Raw genomic sequence first — 22,748 nt, 5'->3', positions numbered from 1 at the left:
CACAGGCGGGCCAAGAGGCAGCAGCCTGGGCGGAGCCGAGGAGCTCGCCGAGTCGGAAGCGCTGGCCGGAGGGGCGGGGAAAGGGGCTGGCCCGGAAGAAGGAGAAACCCTGAAAAGAAAACAGCAACAAGCCGAGCGGCTGTGACAGAGGCGGACAAGATGGCGGCGCCGAAGGGGAAGCTTTGGGTCCAGGCCCAGCTGGGGCTGCCGCCACTGCTGCTGCTGACCATGGCGCTGGCCGGAGGCTCGGGGACTGCAGCGGCCGAGGCGTTTGACTCGGTCCTGGGGGACACGGCGTCCTGTCACCGGGCCTGTCAGCTGACCTACCCCTTGCACACCTACCCTAAGGTAGGTAGGGCCCATCGATACCGGGCTTCCCTCGACCCTCGCTGCCCAGCTCTCGGCTTCCCACAGCAGTGGCAGGCTCGGGGACCCTGGTGGGGAACCCGCGCTTCAGCGTCTCCCCCAGCCCTCGGTGTAGCTGCAGTTTTCCTCCCGGATCCTGCCTGCACCCAGCTCCTGCTGTAATTGCCGGAAGTTTGTGCTGCAGGACTCGGCGATAGACTGGGGGTGGGGGCCCAAAGATGAGAAAAGGGCGAGCCCTTGGGGGGCCGCGGGGCCACCGGGGAGTGCATCGCTGGCCGGGGTAGAATGAGGATGAAGGCGAGGTCCTGACCTACTAGCAGCGCGGGGGTGGGGAGGAAGGCGCGAGTGCACGCGTGCACAAGATGTTGACTTCCCGTCTTTGATCGCGCGCCTTTCTGGGTCGGGAGCGCTTTGTGTTCGGGAGTCTTCCAGGCTGACAGTCGTCTGCGGTCTGAAGTGTGAAGTCAGCCCCGGGAGTTGTGAGCCTCACTGGAAGGGAGGATTTCCTTCCTGTCTGTGTTGAGTGACTGTGTGTGAGACGCTGCCGCAGGGGACTGGATGTCTTCGTGCGGCAGCAGTTAGTTATATTTCTGCCTTCAAAAGAAATATAAAGTAAAATCGACCTCGTCACTCGGTGCAGGCAGTAAGGAATGCGTGGAATGGATCGAGAAATACGACCGTCCTGGAGAAGACCTACGCCGTGTAGCTAGAGGAGGGGCCGATTCCTACCCCTGGCCCCTCCCCGCAGCCGCTGCCTAGCCTTTAATTCTGCCTCCGTGTTTTTCAGCTCCTTCTGAATTCTGTTTACTCAACATTCTAAATTGCGTGGTGACTCTCACCACCCCTTTCCCATATATAATTAGGGCATATACCCCTCCCCACCTTGCTTTGTAAACGCTTTCGCTGGTGCTGGTTTTTTTTTTTTCCTCGTTTTCCTTCGTCTTCTATGTGCTCTTTGCTTAACCATTGTGGCTATCCCTCTTCGCCTCCTTTAGCTACAAAGTGGCCAGGATGACAGATCCAGTGACAAGTGCTTTCGGGTCTTTGATATGGAAAATTGTAAATTCTGTACCTTCCAGCATTTTGTTTACCTTTCATATCTAAGGGTCATCTGTTACAATCAAAACATAAAAAAACTTCACAAAATTGTAGGAGATAGGATTAGCCTTAAATTTGTTGTCAGAAATTAATAAATACTTGAGAGAACCGAAGAGCTAATCATGGTAGAGAACACCTGTAATTGCAGACTACAGGGGACTGAGATCAGAGGGTCGTGAGTTCAAGACCTGCCATGGGCCAGCCTTGGGGCTGGAGAAGGATTTTGACTTTCAGACTTCAGTCAGTTAACCTCACATCATTAAAAGGCTTCTACAAGAAAGTTCAGCCGGGCGGTGGTGGCGCATGCCTTTAATCCCAGCACTCAGGAGGCAGAGGCAGTGTGCTCAGTTCTTTACAGGGTATGGGCTTCAGGACTATGCAAGACTGTAGTCCTTTCCTGGTTCCCTGTTTGTTCACTGTGTTTCCACTGATCATTTGATTTCTTAGAACTGTAGGAAACCACACGTATGCAGAGCCAGTGTGAAGACTGAAGCTAATCTGATGCATTTAGAACAAGGCCTACCTAGCACAACCAGTGGTAGCTATTTCTTCCCTGCTGTGCAGCCAGGTTTGCACACATTTGTGCTTATCACCCTGAGTAGAATACTTCAAACCAGGTTGTAGCTCATGCCCCTAAGCCAGCAAGCACTTGGGAGGCTGAGGTAGGAGGATTGCTGTGACTCAGGGCGCTACCAATCACAAAGAGAGTAAGCCAAAATCAAGGGAGATAGGTAGCTTGACTTAGCTAAGTTAACTAAAGGGTAAGAAAATGTACATGAAAGCTATTCAGGTAGCACTGTTGATAATGGCCTAAAATCACTGAGCTCTAGTCATTATGGTGGGAAGCACGCTTTCCTTATGCTTTATATTAGAAGATTACATTTTCTATAAGCTTGCTAGTCACTTGGGTTACATAGAGCATGAAATATTTACCATATTTGGATTTATATTCTGTAGAATACAAAATACTTGAAGTAAAAATATGACTCTTTGCTTTTTTTTTGTTTTGGTTTTTGGCTTTTTTTTTAATATTTATTTATTTATTTATTATGTATACAATATTCTGTCTGCATGTATGCCTGCAGGCCAGAAGAGGGCATCAGATCTCATTACAGATGGTTGTGGGCCACCATGTGGTTGCTGGGAATTGAACTCAGGACCTTTGGAAGAGCAGGCAGTGCTCTTAACCACTGAGCCATTTCTCCAGCCCCTGGTTTTTGGTTTTTCGAGACAGGGTTTCTCTGTGTAGCTTTGGAGCCTGTCCTGGAACTAGCTCTTGTAGATCAGGCTGGCCTCGAACTCACAGATATTCCCCTGCCTCTGCTTCCTGAGTGCTGGGATTAAAGGCATGCACCACCACCGCCCAGCTGACTCTTTTCTTTTTAAGAAAAGGTTATTTTTATTTTATATGTTCGGGTGTTTAGCCTGCATGTCTGTCTATATACCATGTGAACCCTGGGCTGGTAAATCAGAAGATGGTATGGATCCCCTGGAGTAAAAGTTACAGGCAATTGTGAGCTGCCATGTGGGTGAGCCTGGATCCTCTTGAAGAGCACCCAATGCTCCTCACCACTGAGCCATCTCCCTAGCCTACTCATTATGGGTGTTAATACATTGTGTTAACACAGCTCTTGGCACATTGTGGGTGTTTATTGACTATTATTAATGTTATATCTATCAGTGCAAGGTAATATGAATGTATAAGCCCTCCTAGTGTGCAAGATTAATGTGAGAGTACCCTCATTCACAACCAAGAGGACACTGAGAAGTCACAGAGGTTAGTAACTTCCCCAAGGTTGTACAGGGTAAGAGATATGGCTGAGCTTTCAGGGTTGATTCCAGACCCAATAGACTTCAGCATGCCATATGGTTTTCTGATGTTGGTTCCCAGTGACTTTTGGAGCTGGTTTAACAAAAGAAAGACTGTCTGAGCTGGGCATTTAGTCACATGTGAGCAATCTCAATACACAAGAGCTGAGTGAGACAGGGGATTAAGAGTTCCAGACCAGTTTATAAAATGTCATCTGGTATAGTTCATGGTAAGAGCTCTTTTTTCTTCCTGCTTCCTGTGTGCAGTATAAGGAAATATGCGGTGCTCCAGAAACAGAATTCTTTTGCTGTTTACAAAGCCTGTAAACTGTAAATTCTGATCATATCTGAGATGTAGTTTTTAATTTAGCTATAAATGCAGCTAGAACCAAGGTCACAAAACGTGCCACCTCCAATGCTGTGTAATAAAACTGACTTCGTGTTGGGCTTGCAGCCATCTCTTCGTGTGGGTTATTGCTGCTACATGAGCTTACTAAGTCTTCTGCCGGAAAGAAATGCTCACTGCTGTAGTCCATGGTTGCTAACTGAGATGTGCATGTTTCCTCGTTAGGTGCTGGCCAGTTGGTACACAGTGGTTCTCACAGAATGTTGCAAGGGCTCCCTCATATACATAGTTTGTTTAAAATACTGTATTCATCAAAGGAAAGAAAAGCTTGTTGGTCTCATTGCTTATAGTCTCATTATGCAATTACTATTTTCTAAGCATAAAGAACCATCCTGGGGGGAGCATCCTATTTTGATTTTTTCACACATACTTCTCAATGCTTGTAATTGTTATTTTCTACTTTTAAAACATTATAAAAAATAGAAAACATTATGTTAGTGTTACTAATATTTATTAAGAACCTCGTGTCTTACACTCTTTGGTAAGATTAGCAGTCTCCAAGAATTATATTTGGAGATAATAGTGTTGTCTTAGTTCTTGTTGAGAAAACTTGAGGTTTCAACAGGTAAAGTAACTTGCATTGGTTTTGTTGTTGTTGTTTGTTTGTTTTTTTAACCAGAAAAAAAATTTAATTCTGCAATCTAGCTGATTGCAGTAACTGCTCCTGTATGTCACCCTCTTGTTCTTGTTTGGATTCTCAGTTAAAGGCAGCCAATTAAAAAATAAGATAAAAATCTTTGGGACTGGAGGATGGCTCAGCTGTTAAGAGCACTTACTGCTCTTGTGACGATCCACCTTCTGTTCCCTGTAAGCATGTGGCAGCTCACAAACTCCTTTAGCCCTGCACACACATGGTACACATATACTGACATGGGCATGCTGTGTGCACACACACACACATACACACAAATTTTTTTAAAAAATCTTTTTTAGACATAGAGAAATCCTTGCATATGAATATTTGTATAAACAGATACATCACCTCATCTTCGTTCTGCCGTCGTTTTGCCATCCTGCCTTTGTTTTGGCATTTGCTGTATGAAGCTGGTCCTGATATTTTTGCTAATAAACTGATTATACATTTGGATGTAGCTGACCATGCCAAGAGTGACCATTGGGTAATTGCTAACTCTTTTCTACCTTGTTCAGAGTTTTGATTGTTTATCATTGCTATTTCTAGTTCTAATAGAAATAGTTTTCTAAGTTGTGGCCATGGAACATGCAAAAAGGGGGGTATTTTCAGCTGTTTGACTTTTCTCATAGTATCATTTGAAAAATAAGGAGATAGGGACCAAGTTGTTAGAGTGCTTGCCTAGCGTGCACAGAGTCTGGGTTCTCCATCTCTAGCATCATACCCACCAGGTATGATGGTACATGAAATCACAGCATCAGAAAGGTAGAGACGGGAGTATTAAAAATACAAGAGCAGGATCTGGAGAGATGGAGAGATGGTTCAGCAATTCAGAACACTAGCTGCCTTTCCAGAAGACCTGGGTTCAATTCCCAGCATCCATCTACCTGGCAACTCACAACTGTGTGTAACTCTGGTTCCGGGGGAATCTAATGCCCTCTTGTGGCCTCCCTGGATACTGCATGTAGGTGGTACCTACACTCACATACATGCAATAAAATATTTTAAAACCAAAAGTACAAGGTCATCATTTATTGTGTAGGGAGTTAGAAACTAGTCTAGTGTGTATGAGAGATCCTGTTTATAACCAAACAATTCAAATTAGGAACTAAAACCATCTTTCCCTCATCCCCTTCAGTACAAAACTTAAAGTATAGTTTAAAACAAGCACTAGCTTTGCTTTCTTCTTGATCTTTATTTTTTTCCAGCAGAAAGAAAAATTTTATTTTTTGGTAATCGTCTTTGTTTTTGAACTTCTCAGGAAGAGGAGCTATATGCATGTCAGAGAGGTTGCAGGCTGTTTTCAATTTGCCAGTTTGTGGATGATGGAATTGATTTAAATCGGACCAAATTGGAATGTGAATCTGGTAAGATGCTATGCTAATGACATCATCTGTGCATAACATTGGGGCTCTCTTTGAGTTATGCCTTTTATGTCTTTTTCCTAGAAAATGACAGACATCCTGTTTAAACTAGTCACCTGCCATATTGTAATTATAAAATTAAAGTTTTAATAGATGCTGCTAAAAATGTCAAGGGCTTTAATCCATCTGTGTTGAAGCAGTGTTTATTTTGTGCTGTGGATAGGACTCCTTTGTTTAGCCAAGCATTCTGTTTAGACAAATGCAGGGGTAATTATCCAACTCAGAATTCACTACTACCTTTTCATGCTGGTATCGTTTACCTAAACCTGTCAGTCAGTTGACACAACTCCAGGGTTCTTACTGAATCAGGCCTTTGACTCTGAAGTGTTTAACAGAGTATTCTTTATCAGTCATGCCAGTAAAAATAATCAGAGACTCTGTCACCAGTTAAGCACTATTCTTACCTTTTGGTGAAAGAGATGTGTTTGATAAAAGAAACCTACAATCAGGATACAGTGAACGTTTAACTTTGTAAAGAACTGTAATAGAATCTTGTCCATTTATTTGTGTGGTCAGTGACATGGCTCTCACACTGTCTTCTGCGGTACTGTGACCTTATTGATATGGCCCATTCTCCTCACTGGCCATCTTCTTATGTTCGCAGTGCCATGCCATGTGATGAGTCTTTTTCTGTTCTGCCAGCCGACTCCCGAATAATGAGATGGAGACTTCTTATTAATTTTGAAAACTCAGTCTATAGCTTAGACTTGTTCCTAACTAGATCTTATAACTTAAATTAGCCCATTTATATTAATCTATGTGCTATCACGTGGATTACCTCTTTTCCATCTTGCACCTCCTGTTTCCTCTCCATGTCTCCTGGCGTCTCCCACGTACCTAGATTCCGCCTTTTCCTTTCTCTTCCCAGAATTTCCATGTATCTCTTCTGCCTAGCTAGTAGCTGTTCAGCTTTTTATTATAGCAGTACACTTTGACACAGTGTGCAAATACCCCACAGCATGTTCATTTTATCTAGAACCCCTGAGAAGTGTTTACAGGTACATATGAGAGTTGAGAAGAAAAATAAAATTGCTGCAGTAGTGAAATACTACAAGAAAGAAAGGACCAATGGGGTAAAGGAAGTAAGTGTATCTGGTAGAGCCCAGTTCAGCTTTTTCTTGCCTCTTAAGCATTGAGGATCTAACCCAGGACCTAGGATATGCCAGGCCACTGTTGTGCCACTGAGCTATAGCCCAACTCTATTTTAACCTTTACAGTTCTCTATTGTAGAACATTTTCTAGTTCCATTTTCTTAAAATTTACAGTAATAGGCTAACTGCTTTGTTCCCCCCCCCCACCCCTTGTCATGTTGATATCTTTGTTTCTCAACTGAGCGTTCCCAAATATTTATACAAATAACTAACATACCTTATGTTCCTCTCTTATATTAGGTAGTTTGTTTTTTTTTTCCATTTCAGTCTTATAGAAATCCAGCTGGCCTAGTGGCACAGGTTTGTAATCCCAATTATTTGGGGAGGCTGAGGCAAGAAGGGTCAAGACTTGTCTGAACTATAGAGTGAGTTCAGAGCCAATCTGGGCAACTTGGGAAGACCTTGTCTCACTGAGAAATATAAAGGAACTAGAGATATATAGCTTAGTGGTTGAATACTTACCTCGCCCATACAAGGCCTAGAAAAACCAGTAGTCAGGGTTAGGCCCTCAGCTCGGGTTGAGGGCTACAGCCAACAAATGATGATTTTAAACTTTGAGTAGCAACTTCAGGACACCAGACCAGTACTTCCCACTCCACAAGCTTCAGCTCTGAGAATCCCTTATGTGAATGTGTTGTATAGCCAGAGCCCAGGGATGGCATTAGTAGACTTGTACATGAGACATTGGGCTTGTAGGAGAGAGATAAAGAAGTATTAAAATATTTCCTGTTATTGCCAAGTTTGGCAGCTCAAAGATGAAATATTTAAGTATGTCTTTATATCTTTATACCCTTATAATATGCCAGATCCCTTTTGCAGCCTTTGTTTTTTCCACCCTTCTCCTCTTTCTAAGAATTTGCCTTTTGCTCTTTCAGCGTGCACAGAAGCATATTCCCAACCTGATGAGCAATATGCTTGCCATCTTGGCTGCCAGGATCAGTTGCCATTTGCTGAATTGAGACAAGAACAAGTAAGAGACAATACTGCCTTTCCAAACTGCCTTCTTGTGTGCTTTGAGTTGTGTTACGTGACATGATTGTTGCCAGAGTGGTCTTATTTTATTGTTAGATTTTATACTTAACTTTTGTCCATCAAAATTATGTTTGCAGATGGAAAAGTTAATGGAAATACCTCCTTTTAAAAAATACTGCTTGGGGGGGGCTGGAGAGATGGCTCAGAGGTTAAGAATACTGGCTGCTCTTCCAGAGGTCCTGAGTTCAATTCCCAGCAACCACATGGTGGCTCACAACCATCTGTACTGAAATCTGGTACCCTCCTCTGGCGTGCGGGCATACATCGAGGCAGAATATTGTACACATAATAAATAAATCTTTAAAAAAAATACTGCTTGGCCAATCACTTAGACTTATTGCTAGCTAGCTCTTATATCTTAAATCAACCCATTTCCATTATTTTATATTTTACCACAAGGCTCATGGTTTATTGGTAAGGTTTCTGGGTATCTGTCTCCTTCTGTAGCTACATGGTATCTCCCTGACTCTGCCTACTCTCTTTCTATATATCAGTTTCCCACCTGGCTATATTGTGCCCTGCTATAGGCCCAAAGCAGCTTCTTTATTAACCAATGGTAATAAAACATATTCACAGCATACAGAGGGGAATCCCACATCACTAGTTCTTCCCTTATCCTGGGCCTAGATATCTTTCTAAGCAGAAATCTTGTCATCCTTCTATCATGTAATTTAGTAGTTCCAAATTACATATAGGGTTAAGTACAATTAGCCTATCATAGTTTAGCTCCCAAAAATCTCTATAATGTCATCTCTGAAAGTTCCTTACTCCTCATGAACTATATACAAGGAAAAAAGTTTCAATTTTTATAAAAATATTTTTAACTAATTAATTTTTGGACAGTAATTTTTCAGTGTTGTGCGTAAGGAATATAGCCTGTTGGGTAAGAGGCTCAGAGACAGTTTGTACATTCCTGAGAGTGTGCCTCTGTTTCTGTACTCACCATCTGAGAGAATGCACCTCTGTGACTGTTGACTGTGCAGCCAGGGTTACTCATGCTGAAGAATTTTATACATAAACAAGGATATGTCAATGAATTTTTGTTAATATAAGCAAGTAAAGAGCTTTACTTCTTTCACCATATGACATTCCAAATGGATGTATCATGATATCAATAGTCCATTGTTTTGGGGTTGACTTTGGTAGGCAAGATCTCATGTAGCCCAGGTTGACCTTGAACTCCTGATCCCCCTCAATTTTAGGATTACAGCTTGAGCTATCACATCCAACCAAAGCAGCCCCTTGTTTGCGAACATAAAGGTTCTTTCTAATATTTTTCTTTTATAAATATTACATATTTTATATATTTGTGAGTATATCTATAAATAAGAACATAAAACTAGAATTGCTGAAGTTTGTGAGGTTTTAATTTTGAGAAATAGAGCAAAATTGCCCTCCATGGAATTTGTACATTTTTTTTTTTAATCTGGCATACTTTTTGTGTTTCTGCTCCTGTTCCTATGTGCCTAGTGAATCTCTGACTCTGGGGAAGTGTTATTTTCTTTGTAAAATCCTAACTGTCTTCACTCCTGTTTACAGTAGTCTCCCTCCTTACTTACACACGCTGCCCTATGGTAATCATTTTCCTATATAAATTGTTCTGATTGAACACAGGGGTACATTGATGATTACAAAAGATATATGTAGACATGACATGCTTGTAACCTCAGCTTTCAGGATGCTATTCCAGGAGGATTGCAAGGGTGAGGTTAGCCTAGGCTACATAGCAATATCCCATCTCGAAATAAAAACAAAAACAACTGGTTCTCTGATTTCTTTAAATTTGTAGCCTCAATAAATACTTGTTAAGTGAATTTGTGATAGGCTTCATAGCTATCACATGGAAAACTGGATCCTGGATACAGATCTCATTCTAAAAGCTGTTTTTTGCATTGCAGTAGCTCTTGATGACATCTCTCCTGATGTAAGATGAATCAAAGTTATCCCTAGAGCACAGCAGTCCACATCCTGAGCTTGTGCTTCGGGGTCAGTGTTGCTTAATAAGTTAAGTAGTCACAATTGGAGGTAGATTGAGATACCAGTTGGTGTTAAAATCTTGTCAGTCGCACCTGTTACGTGTATTAATACCATGAAATACCCGCTCAGCATTCACTGTAAGCAAGTCCCATATTTTCTGCATATATTTTTTCCTTTGATGTTTATTAAGACATGATTTCTCCTTCTGTGGGAATATTAAGGATAAGAATGAGGTGATTTGTCCTTTCCATTCAATTCTGTCGTTTGGTGATCCTTATTTAATGAGATCTTTAGAGTCTCCATGTTTGAGGGCTTGGCTCAATGCCTGTTATCCTGATAGATGGAGGTCAAGGGTTGTGTATAAAGGTATTTGGTGAATTTAAGTAGCCCGGAATGTTAAGCTTTATTATAGTTAACTTGCTTCAGCAACAGCATTTAGTCTAGTGCAGATGATTGTAACTGTTCATGTAATCATCTGTAACCTTTCCCAGTAAAATTTGAATCATATCCAGTATGTTGCTCTCTTTCATAAACATATTATAAATTACTTATTTCTTATTACTTAAATGTTTTTGTCTATTTGTTTAGCTCATGTCCCTGATGCCAAGAATGCATCTCCTTTTCCCTCTAACTCTGGTGAGGTCATTCTGGAGTGACGTGATGGACTCCGCACAGAGCTTCATCACCTCTTCATGGACTTTTTATCTCCAAGCTGATGATGGAAAAATCGTTATATTCCAGGTGACAACTGTGCCTTCCAAATTGACCTAAATACAGCAATAGTTAAGGAACATGTCTTACATGAGTATGTCAGCAAGAACTGGGTAATTGGTCACTTAAATATTTTTGTCAAAAAGTGCTGCTTAATTGGCCTTCGTGGAAACATTGAGCAGCAGGACACAATGTAATTACCTTTCCTTCTGTCTCTTGAAAGCCTGACCTCAAGCTCAGTGGTTCTTATTTGGTCTTCTTGGTTTTATAGTGACTAAATTTATTAAATGAAAAATCTAGATAGGAAGATAATCATATACTTTGAACATAAGTAGTGGCATATAAAAAAAGACACTAAAAAAGGCATTATGACAAGATAACATTTCTAGAGAGGTAATTTTTCTTTGTCTAATAATTTCCTGTGTGATGAGATATTGATAGGTGCTGACCTAGAAAGTTATGTTCAGTTGTCTTAGAGTACTTATTGTTCCAGGATTCTAAGAATACCAATATTTGGGGATGCTTAATTCCCTAATATAAAGTTATATTGCATTTGCATATAACCTACAAACTCCCTCCCTGTGTAGTTATGGGTTATTTAACAATAAGTTTTCTTGAACTGAAATGGCTACAATATTGCTAGGTGATAATATTATTAGTGTTACAGTTAACTGAAAAGTCATGTACCATATGACTGCATGTTAATTCATCCGAGTTGTTTATGATACCTAACACAGTGTGAAATCTACACAAATAATTGTTATGTTGCCTTGTTTAATAACAGGGGATACATCCATGCATATTCAGTACATATTTCCCCCCATGATTGGTTTAATCATAGATATGAAATGCAGTGATATAGAGAACTGACTGTGTTATCTGAAATCTTTAAGTAGTTTCACGAAGTTATATTATCCCTGCTTATTGATGAGGAAGCTGAGCATCCAGCTTCCTTAAAGTCATACTGTCAGTTACTAATATAAATAGTATTCAGCTCAAACTTGGGGCACTTTAGCTTCTAGACCCATATTGTGTTTAATGCATTTTTTTTGTGCTATACTTCTGTTACTTCTTTTCTATTTAAATGTTGATACTATAGATGATGTGTTCTAGAACTTGTTACTGAAAACAGCTTCTGAGGTACAAATGACTTAATTGCTTTCATTACCATTTTAGTCTAAACCAGAAATTCAGTATGCACCTCAGTTGGAGCAGGAACCTACAAACTTGAGAGAATCATCTTTAAGCAAAATGTCCTGTAAGTTTTAATCTAAATAGATGGATAAACCTCAGCTGTCAGATCTGTTGTAATTTCCCCCTCCGACTTTTCTAATGCACTGAATCTGGGAATCCATCTGGGGTTTGCAATTCTAACAATTTCCATGTCCTGGTGATGCTGCTCGCCTGGGGACCACCTGGAGAAGTGTTCTAAACACTGTTTCAAAGCATGCCTTGAATATGAACTAGCCAAACAGTGGGTTTTTTTTTTCCTAAAAAATAACTGAAGAGCTGGAGAGATAGCTCAATGGTTAAGAGCATTGCCTGCTCTTCCAAAGGTCCTGAGTTCAATTCCCGGCAACCACATGGTGACTCACAACCATCTGTAATGAGGTCTGATGCCCTCTTCAGGCCTTCAGAGAGAATATTGTATACATAATAAATAATAAATAAATATTAAAAAAATAACTGAATAGTGACACTAACTTTAAAGTATGAGTTCCCTATTCTCTTTTTATTTCTATGCTAGATGTGACTTTTAAATCATAGGAATATCAAGCATCAGATTAAAACAGAATTTATCTTTGAAGATGTACTACCTTATTTTACATATGATGTAATTAACTTGCTGATTTTTTTATTGAGTGGGAATGAGTAGATAATGCTAACATAGACTGTTATAATGAGAATAAAACAGATTCTGTTACTCAAGTCCACATGTAATTAAACAGAAAACATGAGTATCAAAAACATTTGAGCCTGGAATGGTGATGCACACCTTATCCAGCATTCAGAAGGCAGAGGCAGACAGATGGCTGTGAGTCGGAGGCCACTGTGGGCTACACAACAAACAACATTTGAAAGTAAGGCATGAAATTCATAATATGATAGAACACCCATTTGGTTTTTGGGGTGCCAAAGGAATTTTAACGTGTAGATGTGTCAAATTATACTCACAGAAGTTACCTATAGGTTGTACGTATCTCGAAGAAGTCAGTGAAACTAACATTTAGGATATACATTTCATATACCTGTACTTACTATTTCAGATCTGCAGATGAGAAATTCGCAAGCACACAGAAACTACCTTGAAGATGAAGAAAGTGATGGCTTTTTAAGATGCCTATCTCTGTATGTGTTTCTTAATATATACAAAAGATAAAGCCTGGTTTATGTCAGTCATCCTGTTATTTAAAAAATTTAATTAGATTTAAAAACAAATACAAATTATATATATGTATATAGAAATTAATTCTAATTTTAAATTAGAAGTATCGTAGTTAAATAGACTTTTTTTTAACTTCCCTTTCAAACTTGTATTTTTGAATGATGAGTCTGATTAGAAGGTATTGTGTGTATTTTTAAAATTAACACATATTGCTGGTCAGTGGTAGCACATGCCTTTAATCCCAGGACTTGGAAGGCAGAGGCAGATGGATCTCTGTGAGTTCAAGGCCAGCTTGGTCTACAAAGTGAGTTCCAAGACAGCCAGGACTGTTTCACAGAGAAACCCTGTCTCAAAAAACAATAGCAACAACAACAACAAAAAATGGGCTAGTGAAAGGCTCAGTGGTGAAAGGTACGTGGTGTCAAGCCAAAAACCTAAGTTTGATTCCTGGGACCTATATGGTGGAAGGAGAGAACCAACTCCACAAGTTGTCTTCAGACTTCCACGCTTATACCATCACATGCATATGTTTGTTCCCTACAATTTAAAATATGATAAATTTAAAATAGGGTAAAAATTTTTAATATTTAAAATATGATAAAATTTGCATGCATAAACCTTAAGTGCATGTTTGCTCCCCACAAATTAAAATATGATAAAAAAATTTTAAAACTGACACATACAAATATATGGAGTATGAAGTGCTATTTTGATACATGTATGCATCGTGTAATGATCAGACAGGATAATTAGCATGTGCCTCACCCTTCCTCTCGCAGTCATTTTGAAACCGTATGTTACTCTTACCTGCAGTCGCGCTGTTGTTCCAGTAGGACAGAAGTCACTGTCCTCACTGTAGCTTTATCTGTAGGCCAGCCTATTCTCTTAACCTCCTCTTTTTGCTACTTAGTAAAACCCAAACAGAACAGATAGTTTTTCACCATACAAGGGCTTTCTTGATTTGTGTTAAGAAACGTCTTTTCTAGAGAGTTAAATTAAGCTGCTCTGGGGCCTGGAGATGACTTCGTGGTAACACCAAGCGTGACAACCTAAGTTCAGTCCTGGGACCCACATGATGGAACGAGAGAATCAGCACTCACAAAGGTGTCCTCTCACCCCCACACACTATGTTAAAAATAAAGTTCAACTTTAAAGTATGTCTGAGTGATTAAGAATTGGATTTATATCCACATGGACAGATAAGCAGTTAGAAGAGATTGGTAAGGACTATAGACGAAGAAGAGCTAGGGCATGTCAACTCTGTGCCAGGAACTCCTAGGGGGAACAGGGAGGTGGGAGTGATGCCTACGTTATGCCCTCCCTCCAAGGAAGGACTGTCAGGCACTCTGAGGAGTAGAGAGGATTTTATCAAAGTGTGCCTGCTTCTGCTCGTAGGAGTGCTGACTGAGCCCTCCTCTCCTTACCCCACAATTTTATTTTCTACTATATTGTGTGCCAAACATTTTGATTAAGTTGCAAGCCATGCTGTTTCACAGTGCATTGTTCTAGGGGATCATTTTGGTTGAGTATGACACTAGTGAAATTTTAAAATTATATGTATAGGGCTGGAGAGATGGCTCAGTGGTTAAGAGCATTGCCTGTTCTTCCAAAGGTCCTGAGTTCAATTCCCAGCAACCACATGGTGGCTCACAACCATCTGTAAAGAGGTCTGGTGCCCTCTTCTGGCTGCAGACATGCACAAAGACAGAATATTGTATACATAATAAATAAATAAATATTTACAGTTTAAAAAAATAAAATTATATGTATATAATACATAATATATATATATACACACACATATACATACAGACACACACATATTGTGTGTCAGAAGGCAAGGGGGTATTTATAGCATGTGATAATTGGTTCCTTCTTTCCACTGTGTGGGTTCCAGGGATCAAAATCAACTCATCAGAGCTTGGCAGCAGTTATCCTTATCAACTGAGCCATCACTGGCCCTAACCTAACAATTTAAAAATAATCTTTTGAATGTCTTACTTAGAAAAAAGCAAACTTTTAACTCGAAGTTTATTCTCTACAAGTCTCTATGTATAAACACGAATTATTATATGTCCTACATTGAATAAAAGAGTATCAGGAAGACTCCTGAATCCCGATAGATAGGGACTAGGCTGGAGAGCTTGAGCAGCAAATTATGAGGCTGGATATAGGCAGTGGGCAGGGAGATCAGGAAGTCATGGAGATGGCTAAGCGTCTACAGGATCTGCTCTGCTTTGCTGTGGAGGCTGATAAAAAAGATGCACTTAGAGATGAGCCCCAGCTTTCTGTCTCTGCTAGTTGCTGCAGTCCAGATATCCAATGTGTCCTCCCCCAGAGCAGTGAGTTCTAGTCCCAGGACAGGACTGGACTCTGCAAAGGAGGGTAAATGCTTTTTCATTAAAGGGAATTATTTAAAACAGCGTCAAAGGGGAATTACGTGCTTTCAGAAAATGTGCTTCTTTTAAAGAAAACCTAAAACTGCTTTATTTATTTGGGTATGAGTGTGTATGGCACAGCACATGTGTGGAGATCAGAAGACAGTTCTCTTTCCACCAGGTAGATTCCTGGGATCACGTTCTTCTTTTGTTGGGAGACAATGACTAGCATGCCACTCCTTAAGGTGTTGTGAAAAGTGGATGGATCAGAATGGCCATGAATGAACAAGTGAGAATTAGGGACTGTCGCAGATCTTGAGACTCCTAAATGCCCTCCTACCTTAGTCATAAGGAAAATATGATGGTCACAAAATGCTTTATAATCCATTTACTCTACATGTTTGAAATGTTATAGGAAAACTGATTTCTGGAAGTTTATTGTGAATTCTTTCATAAAACAAATGATCATTTCATAATTTTTCTTAACTTTTAGGCGTATTTTCTTAAATGAATATCATTACAATAACTTGTAAATTAAGAACCATTATGTTCAATTTTTAGATCATGTGCTTGCTTTGTCTAATTTAGTAACTAAAATGTTTTCTTCAGGTTGTGGCCCAAACTTGTAATTCTAGCGGGGTAGGAAGCTTGAGGCCTGGGCTACATGAAACCCATCTCAAAAGAAAATAAAAATGTCCAGGCATTGGTGGCACATGCCTTTAATCCCAGCACTTGGGAAGCAGAGGCAGGTGGATCTCTGAGTTTGAGGCCACTTGGGTCTACAGAACAAGTTTCCAGGAAGCCAGAGCTGTTACACAGAGAAGTCTTGTCTCACCCCCCCCCCCAAAGTAAATAAAAATGCTCTTTACAGTAATTTGAGGGGGTTACTTTTGATTTTGTTTATGTTTTTAATACGGTTTTACTATACTATAGGATATAGGTTATACTCTAGTTTGATTGTACTAGATCTAACTATGTATCCCTGGCTGACCTGGAACTCAGAGATCTGTCTTCTTCTGCCTCTGGAGTGCTGGGATCAAAGGTGTGTGCTACCACACCCAGCAATTTGAGATAATTTTTATATATGTAGTAGGAAGTCTGATTGAAATCTATCTGATTTTATCATTATTAATTATTGTAAGATTTATATAGTGAGGCTACAGAAATTTTAAAAAATAGAGGAAAGAACATCAAATCATCCTAACTAACTAGCTGTACTATTTCCTTGCGCTAATATGTTTTGTTAATAATTACAGAGCTAGTGCACAGAGTTTTGTGTTCCGAGTGTGCGAAGCATGTGACTAGCTGTTGCTGTTGTTTTCGCAGTAACTCTGGGTGGATTTTAACCACGACTCTGGTCCTCTCGGTGATGGTGTTGCTCTGGATCTGTTGTGCAGCTGTTGCTACAGCTGTGGAGCAGTATGTTCCCCCTGAGGTAAGTCTAATTTTAACCCTTGGGTACTTGAAGACAGAGCCACATGAATAACCATTTTAAGTGCATTGTTTAGCTAGAAAAACAAGACCCTGCTAACAGAATGAGAGGTTCTATGACTTTACCCAGGTGAGGTTGGCACACCTGAAAACCAAGAGTTTGTACCCCGGGCATAGTGTTCCCACTCTGCATTGACACTTTTGTTGACTGGCTTGAGCACAGTGCCCCTCTGCTTCTCTGAAACTGAAGAGAACGCTGGCAGCACTCGCTAAGCTGGGATGTAAGAGAAGACTTGTGGAGCCACTTAAAATTAGGAATCGATTGCCATGATGTTGTTTTAGAAGCTACAAAACTAGTGTTTGATTCCAAGTTCCTGTGTTCTGGTACCTACCCTCAAAAAGATTATGACTTGCTTCCTTTTGGTAATTAAAATTTAACTGGCCGAAGAAACAATTGTTAAGGTAAAGGGTGTTTGTTTGGAGAAAAAGCTGTAATTTGCTGATTCAATTTAGTTTCCAAGAATAGCAAGCTATTTATGTAATTAAATGTGGGATAATGTCTATTGACAGCAAATCCAGCTGAAGCAAGTACGAGATCTGTGTCTAAAATGCCACAGGGAAAAGCACTGAGGGAAATGAAAATGGACTCCGTAGTAAGGCATTGCATGATATAGCAAGTCAAGGTTCCCGGAACCTAGGACAAGGTGCTAACTAGTGTCAGCTTTGTTCTTTTAAGATTTGTAGAATATTTTTTTGTATGTCAACCCAATGTCCAGCAATATCTATTACACGATTTTCCCCCTTGTTTGTTTTCTGAGTCAAGATCAAGACTGGAATTACAAGCCAGCACGTCTATCCCTAGCTTTTCTTTTTAGCTTTTATTTTTAATTTTAGGTATGTGGATGTTTTGTCTGTATGTGTATATGTATACCTTGTGTGTGCAGTGCACACAGATGCCAAAAAGAGTTTGGATCCCCCAGAATTGGAATAGACAGTTGTGAGCCACCTTGTGGATGCTGGGAATCCAACCCATGTCCTCTGGAAAAGCAGCCAGTGCCTGTAACCACTGCACCATCTCTCCAGCCCCTGTGCCTGGTTCACACAGCGTGTCTTATTCCATTTTATGTATGAGCAAGTAGCCTTAGGAAGTCTAGGTGATGTTTCTGTGATTGTTTAGCTATGAGGGTATTGAGACTGGAGTGAAGTTCATGATCAATGAACTTTTTGGTTTTGCCTTCAGCTTTTTGAGACAGGGTTTTGAAACTCACCACACAGACCACGTGGGCCTGGAGCTCACAGAGATCCACCTGCCTCTGCCTTTCGAATGCTGGGGTTAAAGGTGTGGCCACAGCACCTGGCACTTGCTTTTACTAAGTCAGCGCACAACAGAGGTTTCATCATGACACCTGCATATGTCTATCATTAGCTCTTGTTCTCCTCTGTCCTCTCGGTGTTTGAGGTAAGAACTTACTTGGTAGTCTTTCCTTGGTTAGGATTTACTTTGTAGTCCAGGCTGCCCTTGCTCTCACAGCAAATCTCTGAGTGCTGGAATCACACCTGGTTTGGTAAAGTGAATAAGAAGAGCAAATAGTAATTGCACAAATGTCATGGAAAGCAGACACTGTGTGCTGGGATTGTCAAATACAACTTTTAAATAAGAGGGGCAGGGCAAGGTATCTTGACCTGAACTTTGAAGAATAGGTGGTCAGATGTAGATTAGCAGAATGAAAGGTAGACAGTTTTACCCATGTATAAAAGATAAATTCACTATTGAAGATTACTCATGAGTTGATATATCTCAGTAGAATCTACCTATTTTTAAAAATTTTTTGCTCCATTTATGTATATATGTATTTTGTGTGTGTGTGTGTGTGTGTGTGTGTGTGTGTGTGTGTGTGTGTACGCTAAAGTGTGTAGAGGTCAGAAGACAACTTGTGGGAATCATTTTTCTCCTTCTATCAGGTAGGCCCTGAGATTCACGCAAAGGTAGTTAGACTTAGCAGACAGCCTGAACCCGTCTATTTATGAATATACTGATTTTTTTTAAAGATTTATTTATTTATTATGTACGCAGTGTTCAGCCTCCATGCCTGCAGGCCAGAAGGATCTCATTACAGATGGTTGTGAGCCACCATGTGGTTGCTGGGAATTGAACTCAGGACTTCCGGAAGAGCAGTCAGTGCTCTTAACCTCTGAGCCATCTATCTCTCCAACCCCAAGTATACTGATTTCTTACTTGGTTCCCACATGTGTATGTTTAAATATTTATTTAATATTTATATTTGGCAGTTTAGGAATCAAATTCAGGGCTTTGCATATTCTAGTCAAATGCTCTATTGCTGAATTATATTCCCAGACCCTAAGGTTTTAGCTATTTTATTTTTCCTGGTAAAGTTGGAATTCAGTATTTTGCATAGGGTTACCTTTGCCCACTACTTCCTTTGAGCCTCTTCATGTACTCAAAATACTCATGGCAAGAAATCAATAGCCTATAGTAAAAAATCGTTATTGACCTCACTCCTGTGAAGTCCTAGTCCCTTCCTTCTTAATTCATTATAGGCAGTTTCTGTGTCCTGGCTCCCAAATAACCACAGAGACTTAATATTAATTATAAATGCTCAGCCAATCGCTTAGGCTTGTCTCCAGCCAGCTCTTACAACGTAGATTAGCCCATTTCTATTATCTGTGTGCTGCCCTAAGGCTCGTTCACCTCCTCTACGAACTCTCCATTTTGCTCACTCTGCATCTCATGGTGTCTCCTCCTGACATCCAAGACTTTACCCCATCTTCCCAGTGTTCTTAGTCTGGTTCTCCTGCCTAACCATATCCTACCTAACTATAGGCTAGTCAGCTTCTTTATTAAACCAATGCAGTGACATATTCACAAGTGTAAAGGAACATTCCACCTTTTGTATTTGTTCTTCTTACCCTGTAAAATGAAGATACACATGGACTTTGGTCTGCCTATTGCCGAGACCAAATTGCAGTCTTTGAGTGGAATTTGCCTTGATAAATACAACACAGCATTTACCCTCTGTTCACCAAACTTAATTGCAACTCTCGCGCCCTTTCTTATGGGTATTGTTCTAAGTGTTTTCCATGTGTTTGCTCCTTAAACCCTCACTGCAACCTTGTGAGGCAGCGGCTGTTGTCATCCCACTTTCCCCATAGGAAATGTGCAACAAATTTTGAAACTGTTTCATTTACCAGTAAATGGTAGAACCACAAAGGGCACTCTGCCTAACTCCAAAGCCATTGATCTTTTGTCTGACCTGGGGTCATAAGTCAGGCATCAGGAGCTGCTGTCCTCAGTGCCCTCTTTGACACTGGGAAAGCAGACATCTCTTGGACCAGCACTTCATGCTTTGCCCTCCTATCCCCTCAACTGATTTGAGAGTACTTGTTGATCTCACACAATTCCTCCCTTTCAGATAACTCTTAAAGATGTATTTTGTGTATGTGTAAGCCTGTGTGTGTATGTGCATGCATGCACACCTGTGTGAGTTTATGTGCACCATGTATAAAGAGTCCGTGAAGGCCAGAAGAGGCCATTGGATCCCCTATAATTGGAGTACTGGTGGTTGTGAGTGAGTGCGTGGCTCCTGGGAACCGAACCCAGGTCCTATGGGGTAGCATCTCTGAACTGCTGAGTCATCTCTCCAGCCTCTCAGATGACTCGATACTTTCTCATGACAGGGTGTCAGTGCTATGATGGCTTTTTTGGATTGTATAGTTCTGTGAGACAATTTCTCCATTTTTTTCTTAGTTCTTTGGGGGAACACCCCACTTTTCTACTTTCATTTTTTTTTTGTTTTAGTAGCTTAATTTTTAAAAATTTTACTTACATGTATGTGTGTGCCTGCTTGTCTGTGTGTGCACCATGTGTACAGAGTTCCTAAAGCGACCAGAAGAGAGTATTGTATCTTCTGGTGGAGTTATGAGCTGCCTAGTCTGGGTGCTGAGATTGAACCCAAGTCTTCTGTGAGAGCTGCAATGGCTCTTAACCACTGAACCATCTCTCCAGACCCTGCTTTATTATATTTTATTAAAAGTAACACTATAAGGGGTTGTATATATTTATGCAGATCGTTTTACTAGTGTTAGAATGTACTATTTATAGTCTGTGCTCTTAGAGACATTTAAAGCAGAACATGGGCTGGAGAGGTGGCTCAGTGGTTAAGAGCACTGGCTGCTCTTCCAGAGGTCCTGAGTTCAATTCCCAGCAACCACATGGTGGCTCACAACCATCTGTACTGAGATCTGGCACCCTCCTCTGGCATGTGGGCATACATGGAGGCAGAATGTTGTATATATAATAAATAAATAAATCTTAAAAAAAAAGCAGAACATGTCATTTTTTTGCTTGGCAAGTTAGACAGCTGCAGCGAATCATTTGCCTACTGAACAGGAGACTTTAGGACATAGAGGACTCGGTCACTTGTGACATCCGTCAAAACTCCAGAATGAAAGCTCTTGATGTAACCATGTTAACTTCATTTAAACCAAAGCACATTTGCTTGGTTCTTAATCATTACACCTCTAAGGATTTAAGTTAGGATGTGTGGGAAAACTTTCTTGGGTTGTCTACAGGTGACCATAAAACATGCTCCCTTCTTGCCAGGTGGTGGTGGCACACACCCTTTAATCCCAGCACTCAAGAGGCAGGTGGATCTCTGAGCTCATATCTAGCCTGGTCTACAGAGCTGGGATAGCTAGGGCTACAAAGAGAAATCCTGTCTCAAAAAACGAAACAAAACAGCCGAAACACATGCTCGATTCTAGAAGATACAGAAGAATTTTTTAGACCAAATATCCATAGACAAATTGTGCGTGTTGCTTTTGTTTTGTTTTCTGTGTTTTAAGACTGTATCTTCCTGTATGGCCTGGCTGGCCTGAAACTTGTAAGGAGCCGTGCACCACCATGAGCTCTAGGGGTGGGATTGTATTTGGAAACTTAGTTGGAAAGATTCCGGAGCATCAAATTAATGATGTGTGTTGATTTTTCTTTTGCAGAAACTGAGTATCTATGGTGACTTGGAATTTATGAATGAACAAAAGCTAAGCAGATACCCAGCTTCTTCTCTTGTGATTGTTAGGTCTCAAACTGAAGATCACGAGGAAGCAGGGCCTCTGCCCACCAAGGTGAATCTTGCTCATTCAGAAATCTAAGCTTTTTTAAAGAAAGTGTCATCGACACCTCAACTTCCATTCCTCATAGAGCTTTTTAAAATGGTTTCATTGGATATAGGCCTTAAGGAATCACTATGAAGTGCAAATAAAGTCACCCAACTCTGAAGACTTTATTTGCTGTAACTTTACCTGTATTTTTCTAGTCATTTAAGACACGGACATTGGGTTGTATTTTTATTTTACTAATATCTGTAGCTATTTTGTTAGTTGCATTGGTTTTTGGTTTTCTCCTGTCTTAGCCAAATTCTATGAGCTGATGATTGTCCTCCCCACCCTCCTGCCATGACACTGCAGTCATCTTACTTACAAGCTGAATGCTTAGGATGCGATGCGTCTGCCTGGAAATGGCCTCCAGACCTGTACTCTGAAATTAGCAGAAAATGTTATTTAATGACACTACATTTTCAGTTGTATTGAATTGAAATCATTAAAATTTATTTGAATAATTATGTATTGAAACATGAGTATTGCATTGACTTTCTTGTTCTTCCCTCTCACCCTTTCCCAGCCCAGAGAGTTCTGTTTATCTGCTGATCTGTGGCAGCTGATGGCTGGCATCTGATGTGGTCTTTAAAGTGGGGGTGGGAGGGGCATTTGCATGCCACAGCATGTGTCCAGGAGTCAGTTCCTTCCCTGGTTGGGTTGAAGCGGGTCCTCTCCTCATATGTTTCCCATTGTACTGTGTACCCCAGGCGGGCTGGCTTGAGAGCTTCCAGCTTATTCAGCTTTTTCATGTGAGCTCTAGGAACTCAAGTGAC

At 40.6% G+C, this 22,748-nt stretch overlaps 1 protein-coding gene across 1 annotated transcript; it reads left to right on the top strand.

Annotated features, from left to right (window-relative positions):
- The first annotated feature begins 96 nt into the window (after positions 1 to 96).
- Tmem59 (transmembrane protein 59) lies at positions 97 to 22,439 on the top strand. Its single transcript, XM_050136171.1, has 8 exons — positions 97 to 348; positions 5,572 to 5,677; positions 7,761 to 7,855; positions 10,483 to 10,635; positions 11,782 to 11,863; positions 12,873 to 12,954; positions 16,696 to 16,804; positions 21,814 to 22,439. The coding sequence occupies exons 1-8, from the start codon at positions 160 to 162 to the stop codon at positions 21,967 to 21,969; spliced, it is 972 nt and encodes a 323-aa protein (XP_049992128.1). The 5' UTR covers positions 97 to 159; the 3' UTR covers positions 21,970 to 22,439.
- Positions 22,440 to 22,748: the final 309 nt, after the last annotated feature.

This window comes from Alexandromys fortis, unplaced genomic scaffold (genome assembly GCF_014885135.2).
Source record: "Alexandromys fortis isolate MF-2015 unplaced genomic scaffold, M_Fortis_MF-2015_v1.1 scaffold_13, whole genome shotgun sequence".
Lineage (NCBI taxonomy): Eukaryota > Metazoa > Chordata > Mammalia > Rodentia > Cricetidae > Alexandromys > Alexandromys fortis.
This window is presented reverse-complemented; position numbering and strand designations above follow the sequence as displayed.

Coding starts and splice junctions, on each gene's coding strand:
- Tmem59 (XM_050136171.1), top strand. CDS start 160: ATGGCGGCGCCGAAGGGGAAGCTTTGGGTCCAGGCCCAGCTGGGGCTG. Junction 10,636..11,781: donor GAAAAATCGTTATATTCCAG/GTGACAACTGTG, acceptor TTACCATTTTAG/TCTAAACCAGAAATTCAGTA. Junction 11,864..12,872: donor ATCTTTAAGCAAAATGTCCT/GTAAGTTTTAAT, acceptor TTACTATTTCAG/ATCTGCAGATGAGAAATTCG.